General features: G+C 42.4%; 1 protein-coding gene across 3 annotated transcripts in view; it reads left to right on the forward strand.

Moving 5' to 3' along the window:
* PRKAG2 (protein kinase AMP-activated non-catalytic subunit gamma 2) overlaps positions 1–25,339 on the forward strand; it is a 215,860-nt gene that overhangs the window by 33,307 nt on the left and 157,214 nt on the right. The window contains exon 1 of one of the 3 annotated variants that reach the window (XM_085316452.1): positions 20,982–21,049. The exons of the other annotated variants lie outside the window; for them this stretch is intronic. Coding sequence (XP_085172578.1) covers positions 21,011–21,049 — 39 coding nt within the window. The 5' untranslated portion in view covers positions 20,982–21,010. Of the gene's footprint in view, positions 1–20,981; positions 21,050–25,339 lie in introns of those variants that run through there. 3 annotated transcript variants of the gene reach the window in all.

The raw sequence follows: 25,339 nt of genomic DNA on the forward strand, positions 1-25,339 counted from the left end.
CCTAGGAGGCAATTCAGTTAGCAACACAAAACAAATATTTGCATTTCTCCAAGAAAGGAATGAAAGTACAAGTAAATCTTTTTGGAAAGTAGCATCACTATAGGCAGTAACAACATTCATGAAGTAGTTTTGAACATGACTGAAGTAAAAATGACATTGATTGGATTTAAGGCCCTAATCTCTTTCCTTTGCACATGGGTCTTATATCTCTTGCTAACTTTAATGAGACTTATTTGCCAAGACTGCAAGGGGAATCAGTCCTTAATTCATCTCACTGCTGAGCTGTTTCATTAGAAGGTATTCCCATGTCTTTCTGTTCAAATTTTTGTTGATGTTATTGACATAGGAACAGACCTAGCAACAAGGAATTCATCACAGATCTAATAGCTGCAGTGAGAAATGGTGCCTGGATAGATCTGAGAGAGACATGTACTGACTAGTGCATGACTAAAGATCAAAAACTCATTAGCTTGTACTCACTCAGTGACTCTGGGTAAATTACTTTTACTCTCTCTTGTTTTCTTTCTTCATTTCTAAAAAGGAGGATAATTTGTCTTTATCTCCCTAATAGAGCTATTGTGAAGATGAATTAGAACATGTTTGTAAAACTCTTTTAAGCATGAAAAATTTTATTTATATATTATTACTGCTATTGTTACATACCATATTAACCCCTTCAGCCTTTTTTTTCCTGAACTTTGGTATTAAACTTTGGTCTATAAATATCTTACACGTTTCCATAAAAATGAATACGTATAGAGTGGCTTCACCAAATACTTGCAGTGGCTTCATAAATATAGTAACAATCTGCTAAATCCAGAATACTCAAAGAACAACCGAGGAATCATTCACAGCCTGAAAAAATCTTTATTTGTGGATACTCTCTGTCTTCACCTTTATAACATTTTTTACTTAGTTGCAGTTCTTTTTCATACCAGTTCCTACTGTGTGTTGCAGAGGGTACTTATGCCTATTAGCAGCTYGGGAATAGAAAGCAGCAGTCCTGTCACTCCTTGGCAGCAGGTGAATGCCTCGTCTCTTGAAGGGTCTTCCAGTTCTACATTCCTTGGTAACTGGCAGTTCAGCCAGGCCTCTTCGCTGGAGAGCTTTTCTGTAGGAAATTCCTGACTCGATTTCAAGCTTCGGAGTAACGGGTTGACTTGAGAGTTTCCTTCTTTTCCCAGCCATGCACCAGGGGTTCGCCTTCTGGGCTGGCTTGCCTCTAGAATTTTAGACTTTTTTGGCTGGAAGGTGGCATTATTTAAAAACTATTCAAAATGGTTACAATATAGTACCTGCAGTGAAGAAAACTAAATTATCATTTTCAAGTGCTGAAGTATTTGAGGAAGGTATGGTGTTTTTCCTGGATTCACTCTTGGTTGCTATAATTAATAAAAATATTTATATTTAGGTAATATGCAGCTATTTATGGTCAAAAGTCCTCACTGATCTCAGTAGCAAAACATGGCCTGTGGARCTTGTTGCTTTGTGATCTTCTGCAGTGGTTATTGGCAGTATAATACAAGTTATTGACTGCTATTAATATGTTATTTGTTAGCATACAATACTTGAGTCATCGGTCATTGGGAGATTTGCTGTGGATCAATTTTGGCTGATTTGGCTTTATGAACTGAGTTGGTGATGTCTCTTTGGCAGAACTTTAAAATTTATTTTATACTAATTAAGATGCACTGAGATCTCCTATATGAAACTTACTGAGTTGAACATAGATTGCCAACCCTGTTTTCCTTTTCTTGTGTTCTTGCTACATTCCTACTTGGAAAAATGCAGTAAATTACATATTGTCACTTCCTTTTGTAGGTATTACAGAATGTCTTCAGTCAACAGTTAGTATAAATCTCAGTTGCTCAACCTCTGGCTCTGGCCAGCAGTGATGCCTATGAAGCACTACGTGGGTGCACAAAGTGTTCCTGTCAGCTTGGATTGGTTTTGTGGATATGGATGATCGGTCTTTTTTGCCTTGCATTTCTCCTACAGGGATCTTTATCTGTGTGTTTGGGTTAAACAACAGCCACGAGAGAGGGAAATTCTGCAACCTTTTTTTAACGGCTATTGGCATGTACATGTTCGAGCAAATGATAGATTTGGTAATTTCTGAGTGGTTTTGCTCTGCTGGTTTACTTCAGAGTAAATGATAAATGGGGATATGTCTTTGCACAGGACTAATTCAACTGGTTGGGTTAGTTTTCTGTTAGGATACAGAAGGAAATACTGGAATTGCTGGGAGATACCCTAGAAGCATTCTTGCACTCCCTGAAGTCCCTGAGAAGACTCTAAAGGCAGGAGCACCTAGGATGCCACCTGGGAAGGCCTGACACGTGGCTTGTGGGAGAGCTACGTAGGGTTTTGTTCTTGTGCGAGCACTAGCAGGAGGTGAGTCCAGCTTAAGTAACTGTTGTCACTAAGAGCACTGTGTATGCCTGCTGTGGCCTCTTACCTTCTCACGTGGAGTATGGCTAARTGTAATTGCTCGTGATCAGGGAAGACATGGTTCTGGTCTGGAACTCTGTCGTAGTGTGAGCTCTTACCAACAAATTTCTTATATTTACATGTCTTGAAAGCTACAGGCAAGCATATGTTTATTCCTTTATACATCAAGTGTTCACCTAGTGTCATATTATTTTTGTTTTGTAGTAATTGTGCCTGTTGGCACAATTGTGTCTTGTCCCTGAAATAAGTGACTAGGTAAACTGGGTCTCTTGGTTAGAGTCCTTGACTAAGAGTTTGCTCGATCCAGTTTGGATATACAGTCTTCTACTGTCTTTTCAGCTTTTCTGTGGGTGGATCTAAGAGTTTGGGTCTGGGATATGATGCTTATTTAGGCATAGCTGTCTCTTTGGGCTGCTGTTTGTATATTGGGCCAGGTTGCAATTATCTTCAAAGCTTTGGTTTTGATTGGCCTGTGTTTGGGCAGCAGTCATATTTCATGTGACCATGTCCTTCTCTCATATTCCTTTAGGAATATACATGAAACCTTGAGCTTTTAGCAGAGGTGGCAGGAGGCAAGGGATGAGGAAGGCTGAAGTTGGGCAGACTGATCCTAACTTTCCAACCCCTCAAGGACAAAATGCAAAATTTACTTCATAAGCCTAATCTTCTACATGGTAACAGCAATGGGACCTAGAAAGAATGTAATCAAGATGGAGTATGTACATTTTAGGACATGTTTGGGGAAATAATATCCTACATGTGAAACTAGAGTGTGAGCTTAAGATATGGGGAAGTGATATTAATAAGAAAAGAAGTTAAAGAGTTTGTATTTTGTATATGTTTTAATTTGAAGGACGAAGTGATGAAAGGACAGAAAATAAGGGAGCAGAAGAGGTGATAATGAGAAATAGAGGTAAATGTGTTACTGTCAAAATTTGCCTGCTACATTGATACTAGCAAATCAATACACTAGCTTAACAAAAGGAAGTGCTTCCTAGCATTAGGTGGTTTGAGTAGACACAGGGCATCATAAACAGATAACGCCAGTTTATATACCACTGCTGGGTGAGGCAAGCATAGCACCCCTGCATCACTGCTTTGCATCACGGCTCTAGCAGCCCGTCTCGGTCTCATCTATACCAGTAAGCTTGATTAATCTGTGTTTCAAACTTTATAAATCTTTCAGCTGACTTTATAATTTCCTTTTATATCTGAAGAAAAAGTCTGTATGAAACTGGAGCTATTTGCTTTTCATTGGGGAAAATATGTGTGCTTACTGGTGGATAAACCTAGAGGAGAAAACGTGTTCCCAAAGTGTCAGTAGAATTTCTTGAATAATTGAGAAATACTAGAAAAAAAAAAGAAATAATTTTGCAATCTTTTAAAAAGTAAGGGCCATGAAAGATCTGTAAGGCAATTGAAATCTGAAAGAAAAGAGGAAGAGATTCAAAGCTGACTTTCTGATGTGGGCCTAGCATCCCATGTTTCTCTCTGCTTTTGCCTGTTTCTCCATCCCACAGTGTTGCCTTTTGGTCTTTGTTTCTTTGTTTCCTCAGTGCTGGAAGCAACAAATCAGAAAGTTTCGGTCAGAAGRAAGAGCAAGAAAATACTGAAATCAATTGAAATATATTAGATTTTAGGACCGTTTGGGGATGACAGACTGGTATTATGCTAGGGATATTTGGTTTTTGTTCAAGAGCATCTGCATTAGGAGCAGATGAACGCTGTACTGAAATACCGTACAGTTACAAAATCAGGCCTAAAAAGCTGAGGTTGCCAGTACAGCTTTGATTCAGCCTTTCTGTATGTATGACACAAGGTGTATATACATTCTTAAATTAATTTGAACCTTTTTTCAACTAGCAGCTCTAACGTTCTTTTACTGTAGCTTTTTACCCCGGTTTCCTAATACTACACGGAGCTGARGTAACAGAGATTCTGGAGTGTGTAACAATATTGATTTGCAGCTTGATTCATAAATAGTTCAGGTCACTGTAGCCAAAGTCCAGACATCTGGTACCTGAGCAGACCAAGTGAACTGCTAACAGAGGTCTGTAACTCCTGTTACTTGAGAAATGACAGATGTGCTTGTTTCTAACATTTCTGCTGTTTTTCTCCATCCTCTATGTCTTGCCTCATATTCTTTCTGCTCTTACCCATTCCTAAAGACATTCTTCTAGCTCCAGAGCCATTTTTCTCCATGTTCTCCTGTTCCCTGGCCTCTGCTCATGCCCACCCTTTCTGTCTGTTTCCCCACCCTGTTCTTCTGTCCCCCTCACTTGTCATTGCTCTTTGACTCTTAAGATAGCTCTGTCCCTCTCTTTCACTCTTCTGCTTTCCTATCAGGCTTCATCATCTTCCTTTGTCTGGGATCAGCAAAGGAAGCACTGAGAGAAAATCTTTTTGATATCRGTTTCTGTATCTGGGATTCTTCTTATTATAAGAGATGCAAAGAGCAATTTTGAGGGAGGTCCTGGCCAGGTCCTGGCCTGTATCCCCAGGCTGGGACATGCAGAACGGATTAAATTTTTTGATATTTTTCCCTTGCAGATGTCTACTGAGTATATGTGAACTATGATTCTTGCTAATTGAAGATTCTAAGTTTTCCCTTTTCTGAAATATATGATTTGTTCTAAGTTTGCGTATATTGCCAACATTAAACATCCCAAATATTTTCCACAATTAAGGCTGGGGATGGCAAAACACAGCCGGATACAGTCTACYAGAACATTTCACCTCCCTTTCTTGCTTTTTCTAAGGGCTTCTACAGCTTGTCTGTATGTGTCAGATCACCTGAGTGGGGAGTAAGGTCATCTTGGTGCTCATCATGTGAGTATGTCACATCATAGTGTGAGGCAGATGCTTACATGTTGGTCACCTGACAGGAGAAGGATTGGACAAACTGCCCTTCAGTGGCTCCATGGAAGTCCACATAGCCTGTGGAAAAGATATGGCATTTCCTTGCAGATGGAAAGTTTAAGTTTCTGTTCCCTTTCATGAAAAGTCTCATAAGATCTTACTTTTTTGCCAAAGTAAACTGGTGAGCGATACCTTATCTGCAGCTCTATTTCTTTGGGTTTTTTTTGAAGCTGACAGTTGATTTCCTTCCTCTTTCTCTTTGAAGATCTGATCTCTTCTTTTGTTGTTGTTTGTTGCACTGTTGACCCAAGATCTAGCAGAGTTCTCAAACCTTTGCAGCTCAGTGGTTACAGAAAGCACTATAAGTACTCAGGAACTAGGGAAGCAGGCCAGAAAATAAACAGCTATAACAGCCGTACAAAGAGCTGGGTTTTCTTTTTCCTTTTGCACACAGATTGATGATTGCCAAATGTCCATGTAAGGCTTTGGGTCTGAGTTGCTTGATCTTTTGTTTGATGTTTCAAACAAAATTTGTTCATGATTAACATGGTCTAAACATGTAGTTTCCATTCTTTCTCTTCACTAACCTAGCTATGCTTCAAACTTCTTTGGTCTTTGCAATAGTTTGTAAACTGTTTGTTACATAAATAGTTTGCAATTAGTTTGAATTCCTCCTAAGTTCTTCTCAAGCACAAACAAACAGGAGGCAGAGAAATCAAACTATACTGGCCTGGCCTACTCTCAGTGGGAGATCTTGCTTTGCTATTGTCTTTTAGAAGTGATTTGTTTGGCCATATTTGTCTTTCATGGTTGGGAAAACCAGTGCAGAGTTGCTTGAATTGGCCAAGATACGTATTAGTAAGGAACATGATGTGCATTGATTATATGTTGTTTTATTGATAATTACAAATCCAGGAGGATTTGTGCTGTTAATTTAATTCAGTATTTTCAACTATCCTAGTCCAAAGTAACATATAAAGATCTTACATACTTATACCCCCAGAGCGTTGAAAGAACATTGATAAGGTTACAAAGTCAATACCTCAAAACTTAGGAAATGTTAGATACAGGTAGCTCATCCAACTTACATTCCTTTTTCTTCTACAAATACATTAGGATATAATCCTTGGTTCAGCTGTCCACATGTAAATCTGCAATATACCATCTGAGTTGTGYGAAAGTATCCTGCCAAGCCTTCAGCTTCCTTGCTTGCGTGTACACTAACGTTGTGTGGCACATACAACCTTTTGTCCTCTCTTTGGATAGTACAAAGAGTACAAAGAGGATTAGCAAGTCAAGTACAAAGAAGATTAGCACAGCCTCTGTGAAAGAATGCCACACAAATCTGTGCTCTCTTATAAAGCACAGGCCATATGTAGAGCCTGTGGCAGATCTGCCAGCCCCATGTCTTAAATAACTACTGTTGTCTCAGATGACAACAGGGAATCTCTGTTTAGGTAACTGAATGTCACTCTTAAACTGACCAAATAGTAAATGGATACTAAATGCTAGATCATGTGTAGACATCTGTGCTGAGACATCTAAGTTTATTTGTCTTAACCTTGAGATGACCCCTTCCCCATAATGTCAAATGACTCAATCCCGTATCTTTACTTTCTGCAGGAGGAATCAATTCTGTTCCATGTTTTGGAGGATGCTGATAGTGAACAGACTCTTCTACCCGTTCCTGGCAAAGCTGTCTCACTCCTCTCCAGTGCCTTTCAACCTGTCTATCTATGTGTACCCTCTCTACATCACGACTTTCCTAATCCTAATTTCCATTTTGTGTATATCTGAACACAATTTCAATCCCCTTGCCCAGCAAGTGTTAGATTCTGTCCTTTACTTCTCAATCCCTTGCTCCTTTGGAGATATTTCCAGACAATTTAGCTATTTAGCTGCTTATTATGGAGTCTGGCTAAATTCTCTGCCAGAGTCTTTCTCTTTTTTCCTTTTTTTTTTTTTGATGTTAGTTGTCCAACCGCCACTGCCAGTCTCCATTACTGCCAGTACTTGTCCAGTGTAAGTGTCAATGTGCCTCTGTAGTCTAGCCAAATTTAAATGCATTTTTGTAAGAACAACATAAGTTTATTCCTGATGCACAGCCTGTCCCTCCAAATTGAAAATCTTTGATCAAAAAGAAGGAGGAGCTAGAAATTTCCCTCTAAATTTCACAGGAAATTTGTTTTATCTATTAGGAAATGACATATTTTCTGTGACACTTTTTGGAAATGTCTGAAATACTTTGGCAGAAATTTTCCCAGACAGTTCCTGTTTGGGGCAGACATGGCATTGGAAAACTTCTGCCCTTTCTCATCACAGTTTGGCAGTGATTAGAGGCAATTTGAAACCAGCTCTTACAACAGGAATCGGCAGACAGTAGATGTAGATGCAACCCCCGTCTTGAGCGTAGTGATAGATAAACATCAAGTTTATCACTTGAAAGCTGATTCTGTAAGGTATTACAGCTGCTAGCTTATACTGGAGCATTTTCAGTAGTTGACACAGGAACTGCCTCTCAGTGATTTTTCTAAGCTTAAGAAGTTTAGCAGTGAAGTACGGTCATCATGCGTTGCTCTGCATTGTCCTGCTACCTCATTTCCTCTGTGAAAAAAGAGATGGGTTTGGCATGAAAGCTTAGCTTAAGCAGCTGAATGTTTGTGGTTACATATGGAGGAACAAGCTGAGCTGGTGGTTGCTTAGAACAACAAATTGATCCATGTGCAATGGTGCTTGTCGCCAACGAGAATGTTGTTGTGGTTGGGTATATGTATGTGTGTCAGAAACGTGCTGTGTTTGCTTTTTTCAGTGTGGATAACTTCAATTAATTCTTTCTTAAGAGGTGCTTGTCTGTCAGAATTGATATTGGCTGACTCCCAAGACTGARTAGTAGGGCTTCATGCTAGAAGGATCTACAGGACATCTGCTACACCCCTTACACACACACACATGCATGCACACACCAATCCACAGCTTATTTCACAGCTTCTAATAACAAAGTTGAGACCTGTCATGAAAACCRAAAGCCACAACCATAAGACACTCCAAGAAGGGGCCTAGAGTAATCAATATTATTTTATTTTATTTTATTTTTTTTTTTACTTCCAAAATTATTTTCCTGGCAGGAGGAGTTTGTGAACTAAATTTCTCAAGTGGCCCTGGAAAAGGGACCACACACAAAAAAGAAAAAAAATCCCACTTTTACATTCTGACTTGGAGCAGGAAGAATGGGAGAAAGGGAAATCCTTTATGTCCCCAAATCCTCCACTTGCTTTCCTGAGCATGTGAATCACCTCTTCTTCTCTCAGCAATCCAATATTCAGTCCACACAGGCACCTAACGTTTGTTAGTACATGAACCTGAAACTGTAGCACTGAGCCTTATAAACCCATTTATTTTTGTAAAATTGAAAGGAGATATGGATTCAGGAAGAAGGTTAGCCATTTAATATATAAATGGATGTTATTCATGTTAAGTTTTCCATGGATGGCTTTGAGTCACTTGTCTAGGCAAGCCTTGCCTTGGAAAACTGCAGCTAAAGTGACCGCAAACAGCTACATGAAGGCCATTGGGATACTGGCTGGGCTGGCTTTCAGCTGGGATGTTGTCCAGAGCCTGACACAATACCTGAATCATCATTSACTGGAATGGATGTTGGACTGGGCCCTGGGGAAGGAAATTCCGCTCTGGAAATGCGCTGCTAATACCTCTGGGGTGTTAGGAAAAAGCAACAAACTCCAAAGTCTCTGTAGATAGGGCTCTGGCCGTATAGCTCTGTGCTGCACTCSTGTCGATGTTACAGGCTGGCCTGGACCAGTCTTTGGGCAGGACACTTGCTAGGAGCAGAAGAAGAAAGGGAAATAGGTATTAATCTTGCCTCAAAATAAGCAAATTATTAAGATCCATACTAATTATAAGTGTAGTCCCAGTTGGTGATTGCTTCCTTCCATGACTTTGAAATCAAACAGTTGAAATGGAATACGACAACAGTTTTAGGGGGTTAATTTTCTTCTCCCAATTCTCTTCTGCTTCTCTTCTCTTCCTCCTGCCCTAGAGAAGTCGAGATAGCAGTGTATCTACCAATAGTTAAGATATTGTCATTGTATTATACAATAAAAGTCTGACATAAGAATATAGCTTCTAACAGCAATGAAATATTTTGTTGCAAGGTTCAAGTTAAAGGTATTTCCCATATTCCTTTTGAGGAATATGCTCTTATATGCTCAGGAAGTCTGCTCTTAACGYTTGAGTGCCGATAATAACAGTCAGYCTATGAGCTGTACTGGGAATCCATACTGAAGGTCCTAAGAGAGGTAATCAGGCTCTAACACCAGCGAGTAAATTCTGTAGAGAAAAACATTGTGCAAAAGCTTTAGCTGAAGTGAGAGTTTCTTACGCACGCCAGTATGCTGTCAGGGTTTCAGCAGGAGGTCCCCAAGGAAAGGTTTGCCTGAAGTTTGTTAAATTTTCATATTCCAGGCCCATTAAAGTGGAAAACTGAGGGACCAGGACTTAATTTCAGAATGAGGTAAAAAATCTTCTTTGCATTGAAGAAAGAGAGGCAGTGGTCTTGGAGAAAGAAATATATTCAGTTGTAATTGGTTGGAAATGTTTATTTTGTTTCTGGACATAATAATTGATGTATTATGTTATGCTCTCAGTGTTTTCACTTCAAGTGCTAGGGAAGGGCGATCCGGGACTATTTTGTAGATGTGATTCCTCCCTTTTTTTTTTTTTTTTTTTATTTCCAGAATATCTGAGTGTTTATGCATTCTTGAAAAACTGCTGCTAATAACGCATTTGTGTAATAGTAAGCACATTCTAAAATAAATAAAATTATCCTTTCAGAATATTTTCATGAACTGTAGGGGTGGATTGTCCTTGGCAGGAGCATGGTGGAAGTAAGCAAAAGAAAAGGCAAGGCTAAAGGGCTTTATGGGGTGGTTTGCATAGCCCTCAACCTCTCGTTATTGATTGAAATCCAAAGGTACTCTTTGTCATACTTATTTCTGGTGTCCTGTCCAAATTCTAATTTAGGTTTTTATATGATGCCCATCTAATATTGCATTATTATCCTTATATCATAATCACACCTAAGCTGTGCTTTGTAATGTATAATCTTCTGTAAAAAGGCGGTATTGCTGAATAGCGTATAGTCTAAAGAAGCAACAAGCAACAACAACAAGATGAGAGGGAAGAAATTAGAAATGTGAGACAAAAGAAAAGTTATGAGATCAACTATTAATGAACTTTCCTTTTCCATAATAAGTACAAATAAGGAACAGCTGTTACCATTGCTTCTTTTTCTAAACTGTTACTGCTGCGTTTCTCTGCAGTCGTGGCTGCACAGCCTGGTGTGGAAAAGGTCATTCTTGCTGATAAGCCTGTAGAAGCAAGTGATAAAACCTGCCGGATTGAAACGCAGTGTTTTGCCAAGGGCCATGCAGCAAGCCAGCTTAGAGGTTGGGAGTGGGACCTGAGGCCTCCACGAGCCTCCTGCTCTGATGCCCAGTTCTGCTCTGGTTGGAAAATCTGTAAAGACTCAGAAATACTAGAAAGAGAAGGAAAAGTCGTTTTACCAAGCACATAAGAATATGCTTTAAATTACTGAACGTTGCCTAAGAAACAAGATTTCAGCCCCCAACCTTCAAAACAGATGATCCTGCTGTTTATGGGACTTGTTCCTGTTCAGAAGCTAATCTAGTGCTGACAGCTGCGAGGAAGCAGTTGGGTGCTTACAGTGTGATTTCTGTAAGCTACAGCAAGTTTTCGGACCTACAGTATCCAATGGAGTACTGCAGCATAGTGATTCAAAGAGGCACAAAATAACAAAGTGGTGTTTTGAGGTATGGAAATGGCCTTGCCATGAATGTTTGGAGAAAGTTGGATCATTTTGATCCATTTTTAGACTGATATGACACAACTTAGCATTTTGGTTGCAACCTTGAGTATTTTTGCAGCACAATTACGTTTTTGGTTAGAAGTGATGATAGATATGAACCTGGGATATCGCTGCCTACTTCTGTTTTTCTCTAAGGCTGTTTCTTCAGCTGTACTGCTTGATTTTACTAATTTARGTTGCAGCTGGAAATGAATTTCAGATGTCCACAGGCTAATAAAGTCAATGAAAACGTTCTTGATGGGATTTTAATATTGGCACACCTTGTAATCATAAATACTATCCTGGGAGAATTAAAGTAAGTGCCAGGAGGTTGCCCATAAAATAATCAAGCAGAATGACTGGATTACGTCTGTAGATAATGAGCAGTAGCTGTTGAGTCGTAAATTAAAAAGGGTGACGCTTAAAAGACAGACGTCCTCGTGAGTGGAAAATGAAGAGGCCAGACAACCTGGTAAGGTTGGCATGTTATTTGCCAGTTCACAAAAGCTGTCTCAGTTGTCCCAGATTTGGTGCAGTAAACAATAAATGTTAGACAAATAAGGAACAGGGATGTTAAAAGGGAATTGCAAAGGGAAAATGCTCAGCTAGACATTCAGGCAGTGAAACCAATTGATCCAAAACGCTCCTAGCGCTCTGCCAGCCCCCGTACCTCTGCTGATCCGAGAGGTTTTACTGTCACGCTTTCAGGCTCAGCTCCTAGCGGGACACCAGCAGGACGACTCTTAATGTTGTAGCGTGCCTTGTCCTTAGGTAGCAGAACAGGATTTTTGCTCCCGGTGGAGCAGAGCCTTTAACCATGGCTCCTTGCAGCTTTGGGGCGAGCTTTCGCCCCCGGATCGTGGAACGAAAGGGAGCAGATGCAGCTCTCCCGGCAGCTTGTGCGGCCGAGCAGCACCCACCGCTGCCTCGGGCGCGGGGCCGGGGCCTTGTGCGCGCGCGATGGGTGTTGAATTGAGCCCTGTTGGTGCGGTAATGATGTTGGGCTGGTTTGCAGAGCGCAGGCGGCTGGGGGCTTGAGGGGCTCCCCCCGGCCGAGACGGGGCTGTTGGGGACACGTCTGGAAGCCCGGGCGTCTGCTGACGAGGACTGTGGTGTTAGGAATGAAGCAAGTGATGCTTCGTTTGTGGGTTCTCGCTAGGGTAGCTGCCGTTTTATTTATGAGTTTAGGCCAATATCTTGTCAAATGTGCAAAGTGAAAAAGAAAAGAGAAAAAAGAAGAGAAACAGAATTTCTCTATTTTCTTACAGTTGCAGGAAAATGCTCCAAGTACATTTTAAAGAGTTGATTAAACCCTTCTTAACAAACCTAGGCAAGATCTGATTGAGAAGAGAGATCAGACAGCGTTCTGCAGCCTCGGGCCTTCAGGGGCATGCAAGAGTTTATACGAGCTGTGGCTAGGAATAGCGCAGGGATATCCTGCCAGCCTTCATCACAAAGCCATTTTTCATCCCTTACAAYGTAGATGTATTAAGGAGTACAGACCATGGAAGATGGGAAAGCCTAAAAATATTCACATATGACATTAGCTTTTTTATGTATCTGTATATAGCTTTGGGTATTTTTAGATATGTATACATATTTGCACAAACATAATTAGTCCTATTGATTAGGATCAGGGTTTGAGTAAGATAGATCCAGTGGTAGTTTACATTCTTTTATTTGAAAAAAAAACAAACAAACTTTTTTGATAAGCTTGAGTGATTGCTTTCTGTGCAATGACACTTCACCTTTGCAAAACATAAAGCACTAAAGAAATGAGAACAAACATTTCTTCTGCAAGGGTCATTTGTACTTTTTTTCTTATTGATGTTGGTTGTTTATTCATTGGGTTCTTTAAAATTAACTTGCATTCATTTTTCTTTAAGCAAATTTTGTTTCTAGGATGTATTTAGAAAGCCTGTGGTCAGAGACTTTGAGAGCACACTTTTCAGCTGTGGGTAGATTATTTTTAATTATTACTGAAATGGTAAAAATAGGAAGGAAAACCTATGCTCGCTCTGTGCTCTTATTTGTGTTTTTTGTTTGTTTTATTTTTTGCAAATAAGGCCCTGTGGTAGAAATCAAACATTTCTTAAAATAGCTGCACCACCACCAGGTGCTCCCTCTATCTAGAATTGCTATTTGCCACTTTCTGCCCATTAAATGAGCCCTGAATTTTTATCAGAAATGGCATCTATTTCAGAGCTCATTACAAGGAGGCTTCCACTGTGTTAGAAGATGCCACGGTCACAGAGCAGGCCTTTGCCTCTTTTGGGCAGCAAGTGCGACTCTGATGAAGGCCCTGAGCTTCGACTTCAGGTACCTGCGCTTGGGACGGCTCCACTGTGCCCTCCTGGAGCATCCTTCCCTGAGGGCTGGGCATCCCGCCGATGCTGCAGGGACGGAGGAAACAACCTTCGCCAAAGACGACGTCATTTGTAGTTTTCAAAAATGCCGTATTCAAAAGCATTGGGTAAAAAAGGGCCAGGGAAGGCTAAGCCCGATCCCGACTGCAGACTGACCTTCACGGGGAAGGCGTCTCTGCACGGGCAGGACCGGCAGAGACCGTGCCCGCAGCGCAGTGCCTGCGACCCCGCCAGCGGGCCTTTCCCCTCCTGCCGGAGAGCCAGTTGCTGAAGCAGGCTCCTTAGCACAGCTTCCTTTGCTTCGTGTCACAAAGTCGCAGTGCTTTTATRCAGACTGTCCTTCCTGTACCCCCCTTTTCGATAAGGCAGGCTTACTCTCRGACAGGTAAATTGCCCGTCTATATTCCAGAAAGTCCATGCCATCATCTGTAGTTACAGTTTAAAAATGTGGCTTCTCTTTGCTCTACAAGTAGCATATACTGTGCAGATAATTATTCATAAAGCCTTCGTGGCAGTCTGCAAMTGTCCATATTGCTCATACCCACKRTATTCAGCCCCCAACCCTAGTGTGTCTCTRTAAATCAAAATAAGTGGGTAAACCRGTTTACCTTATTTTCATTAAAATGTCATATACATTTACCATATTCTTTGTGGTGAATTTGTAGCTCCATATAGGGTTTCTATTAATAATGGTGTACAATTAAAAGTATTTATTTTATTGCAACACTGACCTACCTGAAGTGCTGCACTGAARTGCTGAAAAAATGGACTGCCTCCATGTAGAGATCTTTGTTCTTCAGCTTCTAAACCCTTGATGACGTTATAGCTGCTCATTTCTATATTTAGACAGCTGCTTTATCCTTTTCTAGGTGGCCTCTGATTTCAGTTCAAAGTTAATGGTTACTATTTATTACACACTTAAAAGTTRCATGCAGGATAGTCGGTATGTGCACAGCATGCTTTGGAAAACACAGAACCTGCAATCCAAAGAACAGGCAGTTCCTAGCTGTGCAAATGTATAAATACGTGGATAACTTACCTGTGCCCTGGATGTATGGGGACAACTTAGATGAAGTAATTCAGCGTCCAGCATGACCGAGCCCTAGGATGGGTGATAACAGTCATGAGGCTCAAACAAAATAAAGCAAGCTGTGACCCTGCAGAAACATCTTAGTTCCTGAAGAGCTCCGCTCTAAATTATTGTGGTGGGATGTTGTCCTTCTGGTAAATTATTGGTGCTCTCCAGAGAGCTGTAGATGTGCTGCATCATTTTAGATTYTCAGCCACAATCTGTAGACTAACCTTAAGGGCTTTAGGCAGTTTGAGTACGGCTCTTCCGAAACTTTTTTAGGTGGAGCTAATTGCCATCATCGTTTTCTCCATGTTCCACCTCCTTCCCTGATTTTTTTTTTTTTTTTTGTTTTTTTTTTGGCACTGGCTCCTCCAGCCCTGCTGCTGCCACAGCTCTGCAGGACAGCGGGGCATGTTGCCGTGAGAGGTAGTGCGATGGAGCCAAGGGGGCTGAGCAATGAAGGAGGCAGCAATAGAGCTGAGGCATGTCTTCATCCCTGCTGACATTGCTATATCCTCATGGAAGCACTGGTTCTTGGTAGCTCCCATTCCAGTAGTAAGTTTAGTTAATAAATTGAGCAGAGCTCACTACTTGGTCTCTGCTCCATGCCTCATCTTTCACACTGTTCTGTGCTACTCATGAAGGCATGTGTCCCTAGCTGGAGAGTGATACTGTGGAAAATGATTTTTAATAAATCCCCATGAAGAGCCTTGGGTAGGCATGCAAAAACACAGGGATTTTACACTGAAGCCCATGGTAGGAACTCTTACTGTTAAAGCCATAAAATGTTCACTCATTTCTATATACAGCAGTRTCATCCTTCTCCTGTTGCCTCGTGGAACTATTTCTGTTTATGACAAGGACTGAACATAAAGATGTTTCTCAGGTAAGCCCCTAAGGTGTACAGTAGAAGCAGGGTAAGAGATGGTCCGTGTCTTTCAGGACTTTTAATGTTTTTTTTTTTTTTAGAGAAGGAAAGTGCTAGGCCCTCTGAGCAGGCCTATGCAATGTAGTTCAGGTTGTACCGATTCAGCAGTTGCTACCATTGAGTTCTGAACAGCTCTGATTCCAAAAAAACCCAAAACATCATTGGCACCAGTAAGCATCGCAGCACTGCTGAACCTCTCCAGCAAGGGTGAGTGAGGTGTCCTGGGGCTCTGTGGAAATCGTGAGGTTATTTTTCTCCTTTCACTGAGTGTCCTACATTGATTTTACTCTCTGATTTAGTCTTCCTCAGAGATCAGAATATTTCTGAGGGGCTTAACTTCTATCGTACAGGGTTACAGCCCAGTGTCAGTTCTTCACTCCTTGAGTTATGGACGCCGTGTCCCAGCCCAACCCTCATAATTCTCCCATGTCACTCAAAGACTTCCACTGACCCTGATATAGAGCAGTTCTGCTCTGGCACTTCTCCAGGAGTGCCTCCAGCCTCATCCCCTGTCCCTCCCACTGTGACAGGACAGAAGCTGTATCTGCCTGTCTCCATGGCTGGATACGTGGGGACAAGTGGCAGGTGGGAAAGGCAGTGGGAGCAGGGCGCRAAGCTCATGTTGCTTGTACTCCAGTACTGTATGAACACTTAATCATTTCACTGTCATTAGGATTTGGGTATATTTGTAAACACAGAATATACGTGGCTGCTTTAGTCCTGCTGACAAGCCAGGCAGATTAATTTGAGCAGGTACCACCTGAATACAGCTATCCTGCKTCTGGTACCCGAGCTGGTCGAGGCGTCTCCGTATTGCGCTGCAGTCTGCCGTCGCTGCGGAGGCTGGCAGGGTGCTCTCTCCCTCGGGAGAGGTGGGCACTTACTCACTGGGTTTTGCTGCTTCTCACATGGATGCTCTGCTTCTGGCTTGTCAACAGTGAGTCATGAATTCCAGCTATTCGGTTCACTGCTTGGTAGATCATGCTGAAAAATTACAAAGAAAAAACTGTGACTGCTTGAGATGAGTAAAGGGATGAACCATGGATTTGGTTTTGCAAGGGATATTTTTCTCTGTTTCTCTCCTGCTATTTTGTTCTCTCCCTGCCACCCTAATATCTAGTCTTGCTTGATTTTGGGGCACGAACTCTAGGGTTCATCCTCACCTCATTCTGTCAGGGTGYTGGGGATTAAGGCTTTCTTCCCGTATTCCTTTATTCCAGCTCCTGCAGATCACAGCTGCCCTCTTCCAAAAACCGTTCCTGAGAGGCTGATTTGAGTATCCTGCTCAGAGCAGTGTCATGGTGCTCCTCAGGAGTTTTCTCCTTCTCTCTCCAGCATCTCTCCCCACCCTGTCTTCCTTTTGGGCAGTGTGAGTTTTCCAAGCCCTGCTGTGGCATTTCCTGACTTTCAAGGAGCTGCTTCTCTTACTCAARCTTCTCCCAAGCATTTTGGCTTTCTGGCTTCAGAACTGCGTGTTGCTTTTGGTTGCTACTCCCTGTGCTCAGGAGCTGTTTGCAGGCATGGGCTCTAGGGCAGCCGTGGCATGGTCTGTGGTCTTTGAAAAAATGGAAGGAAACTTTCTTAAATCCTCATAGGCAAGAACGAACGCCCTGCCATGCCAAGCAGGCTGCTGCCTCGCAGTGCCTCACAGATTACCTTGGTAACTGCTGCCACATTTCTGAGCAGTATCTGGCATTGCAGGCAGCAGCTCCGCTGATTCAAGGGTCTGCTTGCTTAGCAAGTACGAGTAAATATAATGGAAGAAGGCCCTATCTACTCATTTAATTTATGTTGTACTTACAAAACCACTAAATCTAGGTGAAAATTATACGGTATAAGTAACACAAACCAAYAGCAAGTAAGACATTTTGAGTCTCCTCTGGGTAACTATGCAAGGTGGCTATGCTGCTGGTTTGAAAGGTATGGGACTATGGGCTTGTACTTAGACTAAAAAGAAGAAGAAATAGAGTAGGTGTGTTGGAAGAAAATGAGTGAGCCCTATAGGAAGTCACTGAATGTAATTGAGGATCTGGGTCAGGAGTCTTGATCCCACAATTTGCTAAGGGGTCAGCACATAGCAGCCTCTGTGCACCTGAATCCTGTAATTTTTCTGGCTTTCAAATGGAAAAACAAGATCTAGCTGGTAGAACGCTGGCTCTGCCTCAGTTAGTTTCTTAGGTTTATATTGGTAAGAATGTGCTAGTTATGAATTTGCTTTCTCTGTATTTTGATTTTTGGACCATCTGTAAGTGTTTGATTGATTCACTGTAGAAGGTGCAAGTGGTTTTTCGTGATTTTCCTCCACAGAGTTGCTGCCCTATAAAATGTGAAAATCATATAATCATTCCAAATATGTTAATGTTCTAGAAGTGCTCTAAAATGAACATTTTTTAAAAGACATATTTATAATACAAGCAATGACTGATGGGCTTTAAGCACAAAGAGTTAAGAATGTGAAGAAAGTTTTAAAGATTAAAAAATATATTTGAATGCTTCTGACTGCTAGAAATTAATGTTGTGTGGAAAGTTGATTGTATAAAGGGTTTTCTGAAGGCTTATAAATTGTCCTTAATATGTCAGGAAATGTCTGGAATTGTGGATCYGTATTCTTGCAGGCTCTTAGAACTTGTGATTGAAGTTGTAACCATGATTTAATGGGGTTATCTGGACGATTTCTCATGTTGCACATGCTTGTGCAGTACGTCGCACACTAACTCACTGCTGCTCTGTGGCCTGGAGGCTGCTACGAAGCATCAGTGTCTCAAACTGGAGCATGGGCACCTGAAGCCACTGCGTAAAACAAATTATTTGTTCAGAGATCAGATTTCTTTTCCCTCAGATCTTACCTAGCTACCTAACCAGCCACATCTGAAGTATTTGATCAGGGAATATTTCAGCTATAAGACAGGTGTTAATTAATTAATACAGAGTACATAAATATTTACATAAATGCGATTTTTCACAACCCAGGTTTGTAGATTCAAGAGTAGCTTGGGGTTCTGTGGCATGACACACGCTCTGTAAATGTGAATAGACATTAAATAATGGTGAGAAATAATAATAATAGAAAATCTACCTATTTTTCATCYCAGAAGAGTGAAATAAAATGGCAAATGATTAACTGGTTTTCATGATGTCAGAAACTGGACAGAATCCAAAAACTCTTTTAGTGAATATTTATGAAATGGTATTTAAACCATTAACTATGCAGCTTATCTGAGATGTAGTTGTGCAATCTGTTTCTCTTACTTCGTATTCTTTATCCAAAGGTGGGGGAGGAAAAGGCATGTTTTCAAGGTAGAATTTGTGCCAGATCTGACTTTGAAACTCAAATCAGTGTTGAAGATTAAAGAAAAAACCCTGAATAGGTCTGCGTGTTTCTTTTAATTGGTTACATGAGGCTGAGTCCCATGAGTGATTTGAAAAGGGCTGATTTAGGGATATGAGACATTTTCCTGGCTGTTAATACCCATTTTGTTTTATCTTATCTGTAATCAAAATAATCATCCTTTTAAGTTACCTATCATGGAAGCATTTGAGCTGAACCTTTTTTTGCAATCTGTTTTTTAGGAGAACCTCTTTTATTCCAAAAAGAAAACAAATCTTCCTTTTTGCCCTTTGTAGGCCAGCCACAGGTGTCTTCCTTTCTCCTGTAGCTCAGGTGGGAGAGACACAAATGAGTTTCACTTGCCCYGGATGGTTAACCAGTTTCTCTGGTACTGCTGGAACAGATTGATGAAAAGAAGTTTGTTTTTTTTCCCAAAGTATTTGTATGTTCTTCCTGCTTAAAATATCTATTTGCCTAGGAAAAAAAAACCTTCAAAAAGCTGAATATTTGTTCCTTTCTGCCATTCGTGTTAAAAAAGGCTGGTACTGAGCTGGTCTTAAAATGGTGCGAGTAATTCCTGCCATTTGTGAGTGGATAGCGTGTACCGTTTCCTGCTCTCCTGCTCGGARAGGAGTTGTTTCAGCGGGAGGAAGTGCACTCAGCCCTCCGAGGGGAGCTGAGGACAGCGCGGGGCGGCMGCGGGACCTCTGTGCCTGTCGCTGGCCGAGAGGGGATCGGCCTCGGAGGAGCTTGGCGTTTGCTTCAGACGGAATGAAGGGCGGCGTTGGYGGGATCCAGTCGCGAACTGGGGTGCGGGCTCCCGTGATGGGCTGTGCTGAGCTGCGAGTGGGCGACGCAGACGCCGAGCCGGGTCGCACCGTTTGATTTAGAAACTGGTAGCTATTAAAGAAAGCTTCAGTACGTCATCAGAGGCGTTATTTGGGAACGGGCAAGAAAGGGTTGGCAATTCTTCATGGCTCAATATTTGACTACCTGTTTCTCCAAATAGGTGTGAGTTCGTTACCCAAGTATTTTGATGCTTTTTTGTTGAAATAGTGGAAGCTGCAAGTTTGATCTTTGTCTTTTGCCTTAACGTCAGCTTGTCCGACAGCCCTGACCCCATCTGCGGCAGGCTCTGATAGTGTCTTGGCCAAAAGCTACGGCCCTCTGGTTTATTTCTTTTCCAGTAAAAGACGCTTTATAAGGTTGTTTGGCAGCATAATCAAAGCTGAATGTTATTATAAAGAGGGATTTTTCAAAGAATTCCTACTGAAGAAGAAAACTCAAAAAATCCCCTCTATCCTTCAGCAGCTATTTGGAGAGTTTACGTTGCTGCGCTAGCGTATGTTCTTGCTCATGGTGATAGACCTTCCTGGATTTTCAAAATCTGGTTAATCTGTGCTATTATCTTTTTTTTTTTTTTTTTAATGCTAATGTTATCCTTTCCATTTAGCCAACACGTTCTCCCAATGAGATCTTTATAGTAAATTCCAAAGTCGATTAAGTCTTGTTGTGTTCACGTTGCAGACGGGAAAACTTCAGTGCAGAGAAATAACATGACTTTTGTGCAGGTACAGCATGGGCAGCACGGTGAAGTTGGGCACGGCGGTGTTACAGCGCAGCAGCTAATGCTTTTTGAAATTCATCTGCTCTGCACTGCCTTCCCTGGAGTATTAGATGATGATGCAGATGCAGCCCCAGGTATTTGAAACTTCTGCTTGAAAATAGGATCCCTTTTCCTCCGATGGCATTAAACATGTCTGTGGTGGTTTGAACTCCCAAACTTCCCCGTTCAGCAGCTGGGGGTGCTTCGTTACCTGCSTGCGCGATGCGCCGGCGTGTCGCTAGCCCCCCTTGGAGTCGACGTGCCGGCTTGCTGCATTCCTGTAATCGAATCGCTCGGTGTCTGAAGCGTTTTTGGCACGCAGCCCACGGTGAGAGGGAAGACTGTCGCCTGCGCTCTCCGGAGTTACCTAGCGCTGCCTGCCGTCCCCGCGCCGTGCCGCGAGCGAGGCGCGCGCCCGGCCCCGGGGCCCCATCTGTTGCAGCCTCGGCTGCGGGAGCGGAGCCTGAAATGTGAAAATCCGCCAGCCTGTAGGGAAAAAGCTTCTCGTGCAATTCTTCAATGGACGTCTCCGGCCAGACTGCAGGATTTTTCAGAGCTGTAAGTCAGCGTGTATCTCGATCGGCTCTGGGTTTCTTCTTTTTTTTTATTTATTATTTGTTTTTATTTTTTCAAGAGGCTCGTAAAGGGAGTAGGTTTTGCATTCATTAAGGTAGAGAAGCCTGAGTGCGCTGCAGGACTCTGCTGAGAAGCGGGCGTTTTTCAGGCTCTGTAAGAAATGCATGGTTCTTGGGTATTTTGTTTTTTCATCTTGTTTTGTCTCTTTTGTATGCATGGCTGGCACAGGCTTGTTGTCCTGTTTTTAGAGCATTTAATTACAATAGATATTCCAAGGCTGAACAAAACGTTCTTTTATCTAGTTAAAGAATGTAGCTGTTTTTTTTCTTTTCCTTGCATAACTTTTCCTTGGTGTTTTGGAGAGAGAGATTATCTTTTTGGGGTGTTTATTTAATTTCAGCCTAAAACCATCTGGTCTCTGCATCCTGCAATGCCTGTTTTCTCATACTGATCATCTAAGAGAAGGCTGAACTGCTGTGCAACTAATTGCTGTGGCTAGTCTTTGCAAACCAAAAATCCCCTTTTGTTGGTCAGCTCATTGGGTGGAAGCCTTGTTTTGTTATTTGTCTTTCTTATTTTGATATTTGATGACAATTTGTCTGGATAAAGATGCATATTGCAGGCTTCATGTGCTTCTCTCTTATTTTTCTGCTACCAGGCTGAATGCTGAGCATACACCAGTTTGCACTGCAATTAATGGGCCTCTGAGATAACGAATGCCCAATGGGGATGATGCTGACCATTTCCTAGGGTTGAACCYGAAGCAGCAGCTTGAAAGGTGCCCCATTAGTAGGGTGGTGGGAGGAGGCTGGCGAACCGTAACTGGAATCTAGGCTGATACAGGATAAAAGGTGTTTTGCCAGCTCCTGTTTGCTTTGCTTCTTGGTCACTGCTTTTGCCAGAGGCCACAATTTCTGCTGCAGGGCAGGTTGGGGGAGATTGAGGTTATCTGCCCTTGGGGAACACAGTCCGATAGCTAAACCCCCTGTCTGGGGCAAACAGTCCAAATCTGAGAGGGGCTGTAAAACAGAGGTTGAACTGACTTAGGGCAGTTGCTGAAACTGGGAGTTTGGAGGCCAAGAGCATCTGCAAGAARAGGAAATGACTGGAAAGAGGATGAAACGAGTCATGCTGACATTGGGCCAAAGCTTTGCTTTTCAAAATGCCGACTCGATCAAAAGGGAGGCAGTAGGAAACCCAGAAAAAAGGGATTCGGTTGCACTTCGGTTTTCTCCAGGGTTTACTGACAGTGGAATAAAAAAAAAATGTTTATTTTGAAAAATGATGGGKTTTTTTTTAGTATTTATTTTGAATTGTGGCAATATGTACTAGTATGCCTTACAGTCAGTCATTAAGAAGAAATTAGGCAAATAAAGAGCAATATTGGTGTAAAGCTTTAAAGGTAAACCGTGGAGCTGATGGAAATCACTTTGAACCTGAGTTTGCTTACGGCAGCAAACTGGTTTTCCAGCAGGAAGAGAAGATCCTGCTGTCATTTTAGCATATTTGACTAGCCAAATCAGTCCAGTGACTAGCTGATTCAGAGTCAAGAAATATTTACTAGTTTAAAGTCAAGAAAATTAGTGGGAAAACTATGAGAGCTTGCTAACATGTATGTATATACCCAATATATGATTATATGGGTTTACCATGTATATTTTCCTATATGAGAGCTTGTTCTATATTTGCGTAGAAGTAAAGATTCCCCTGTGGGAAGATGAAATCTAGCAGCTCTGTATTCTTGGAGGAAATAGTCACCGGTGACAATCTGCTCGTGTTTCTCACTGTAGATACTAATATTTTGTTTACAGAAGTGATACGCAGTTTGATAAACTTACTCTCTTCTTCTAATGTAAGAGATACTTTTCCAGCAAGTATTTAAATACTTGTAATGTCTGGCTATGTGCGGTTTTAAGTCCTGTTTCCATCCTATTGGAGCYCAAAACAAACATGAATAACATTGGATTTAAATGCAGACTAAAAGCTGTAGAGCTTTTAGATAGATATTGATGGAAATTATTGTTTTTGATGAGAAAAAGTAGCCAATATATTTTAAAGGGACATATTACTTGCACAAGCTTAATTTTTGATAGTGAGCAAAAATCAGTGTTTTTCTGTGAAAACAAAAATAGAAAGGCAAAGAAGAATAAAAAATACTCCTCTGACTCAAGGCTTCCTGCTCGTGGGCTTAATTTGCCTTGAGAAATACTGGTTTGCTTCTCTCGCTTAGGTTTGCTTTCTGCTTGGGTGGCCGTTTCTCTTCCGTGAGGCTCCCGGCGAGGCTCCTTGGCGCTGCGGGTGTCCGAGCCCGGCGCAAGGCGCGTTTCGGGCGCCCTGCCAAGGGTTGGGGTCGCCCGGCCCGGGGCTCGGAGCAGCCCCCCGTTAGGAAACGGCCTCTCGTGTGTCGGGCGCGGGCTCTCTCCATCTGTCACCGTGGCTAAAGTGCCCTGCTCCCTTGGAAATGTTTCCCACGTGCTCCGAGCAAGATAAAAGTCCTTTCAACACGTTTTAATGTACAAACTGCCGGCCAAATCAAATACAGGTTTCCCGTTTCCGCTGACATGTACCTGCCGGATTTCTGAACCAGTGCACCGGGCACAAGCGATTTTTAGCAACGTGTGTATGAAGGTGTCCAGCTTCAGTTTTAAATTGGATTTACCTGAATATAAATTTGTTTGCTTGTCTTTTCTTGATGGCATGTTCACATAGGTCCRCTGTAATCACTGAAGCTTAAAACAGCGCATAGTGAGATGGTTGAAATTACCCTGGTGTTAAAGGAGGCAGAAGTAAATGTAGCTGTTTGTAATTCTTTYTTCTTCAACTAAACTAAGCAAAATTTCTAGGGGAAAGAAACCCCCCAGCATATACCAATATGGGAGCCCTATAGCCYTTGAAGGAAGCCTGCAGTTCATTTGGAGAAATATCTGCTTTAAGACTTCGGTGTTGCGTGTACAGTACTCGGGAAGAAGTTAGTGTGTGTTATTTCCGTCCTTCCCTTTCCACGCGAGACTTATTTCCAAGCTGGACCAACAGCRAAAATGTATTTTCTACCTCAAGTGGGCGTGAGGGACCCCGGCATTGCGCTCATCTCGCTGCTCGCAAGACTTTCCTGCCGGGTAAGTATTCCACCCGTCTTTGTCCCGCGATGGTCGTCGCCCCACCTGGGTACGGGGCCGCCTTCGCCTTGAAACGGGTGAGTTTGGAGCCCGCTCCCGGTTGCTGCGTGGACGTGCCCGCAAGAGACCGTCCCGTCTCTGAGCAGCTTGCAGTCTAGATGGGAGAGACAGGGGAAAGAAGTGATTTTTAGTCCCGTTTTACAGGCAGCGGAGGGGGAGGAGCAGAGGGCAGGCTTCGTTCGTCCCCTCTTGGATCGTCCGACGCTCAAGCAGACAGTCTGGCCTCTCCCTGGCGTCCCCGAACGGAGGAAACCGGAGCGAGCTGCCCCGAGGAGGCGCCTCCTTCTCTCCGCCGCCTGTCGCAGGAGCCTGGGCAAAAAGTGCGGGACGCATGCCGAGCATTTCAGATGGCTAAAATTAGGTGGCAGATATCCTGTCCTCGATGCCTTCCCAGAGGTCGAGCGGAAAGCCAGCACAGGCAGCCAAAGTCCCACCTCYGAAGTCCAACTGTCAACTTATTCTGCACTGGCTTTGCAGTCCCTAAAGCACTTTGGATTCCCACAGGACAAAAGATGTAATTTATTAGTTTTGCATGGCAGCACTAACTGGAAAGAATAATAAAGGTACCGATTTTCTTCTYTGCAGCTCTCAGCATCTCTCAACTCAAAGCCTAGGGTGGGAGCCCAAGGACGTAGAAGCTGAACTGAAGGCAGAGCCTGTAGCATGCCTGGGAACATTTTTTTTTCTAGATTATCCCTGAGAATTTGATCTTTCCTCTGTCCTTGAGGGTTCTTTTATATTGTCAGCTTCAGCAAAATCTACATTTAAAWGGAAACATCCATTTAGGGAGGAATTTATAGTGGTAAGGATCTTTTCTTTAGGGAGAAGAAAAAAAATTACCTAGTTTAGCGTATGAACTAAAAAGAGGCAGTATATTTTGTGTGTGGTGTTAAAACTCTAAGCAAAGCAATAGCAAAGCATCTGTAAACTTTGTGGGCATGAAATTGTTTTCTGTAGCTGYGGAGTGACATAGCAGAAAGGCATGWAGCGGCGAATCGTCCTCASCATGTGCTTCGTGTGCCGTCTCCTTTGAACTCCCATCCGGCTCTTCAGCACACTGAGCGCAGCGCCGTCCTGTTCTTCTTTTCCTTACCTC

The sequence above is a fragment of the Rhea americana genome, unplaced genomic scaffold (assembly GCF_003343005.1).
Source record: "Rhea americana isolate MKP2758 unplaced genomic scaffold, rheAme1 scaffold_47, whole genome shotgun sequence".
Classification (NCBI taxonomy): domain Eukaryota; kingdom Metazoa; phylum Chordata; class Aves; order Rheiformes; family Rheidae; genus Rhea; species Rhea americana.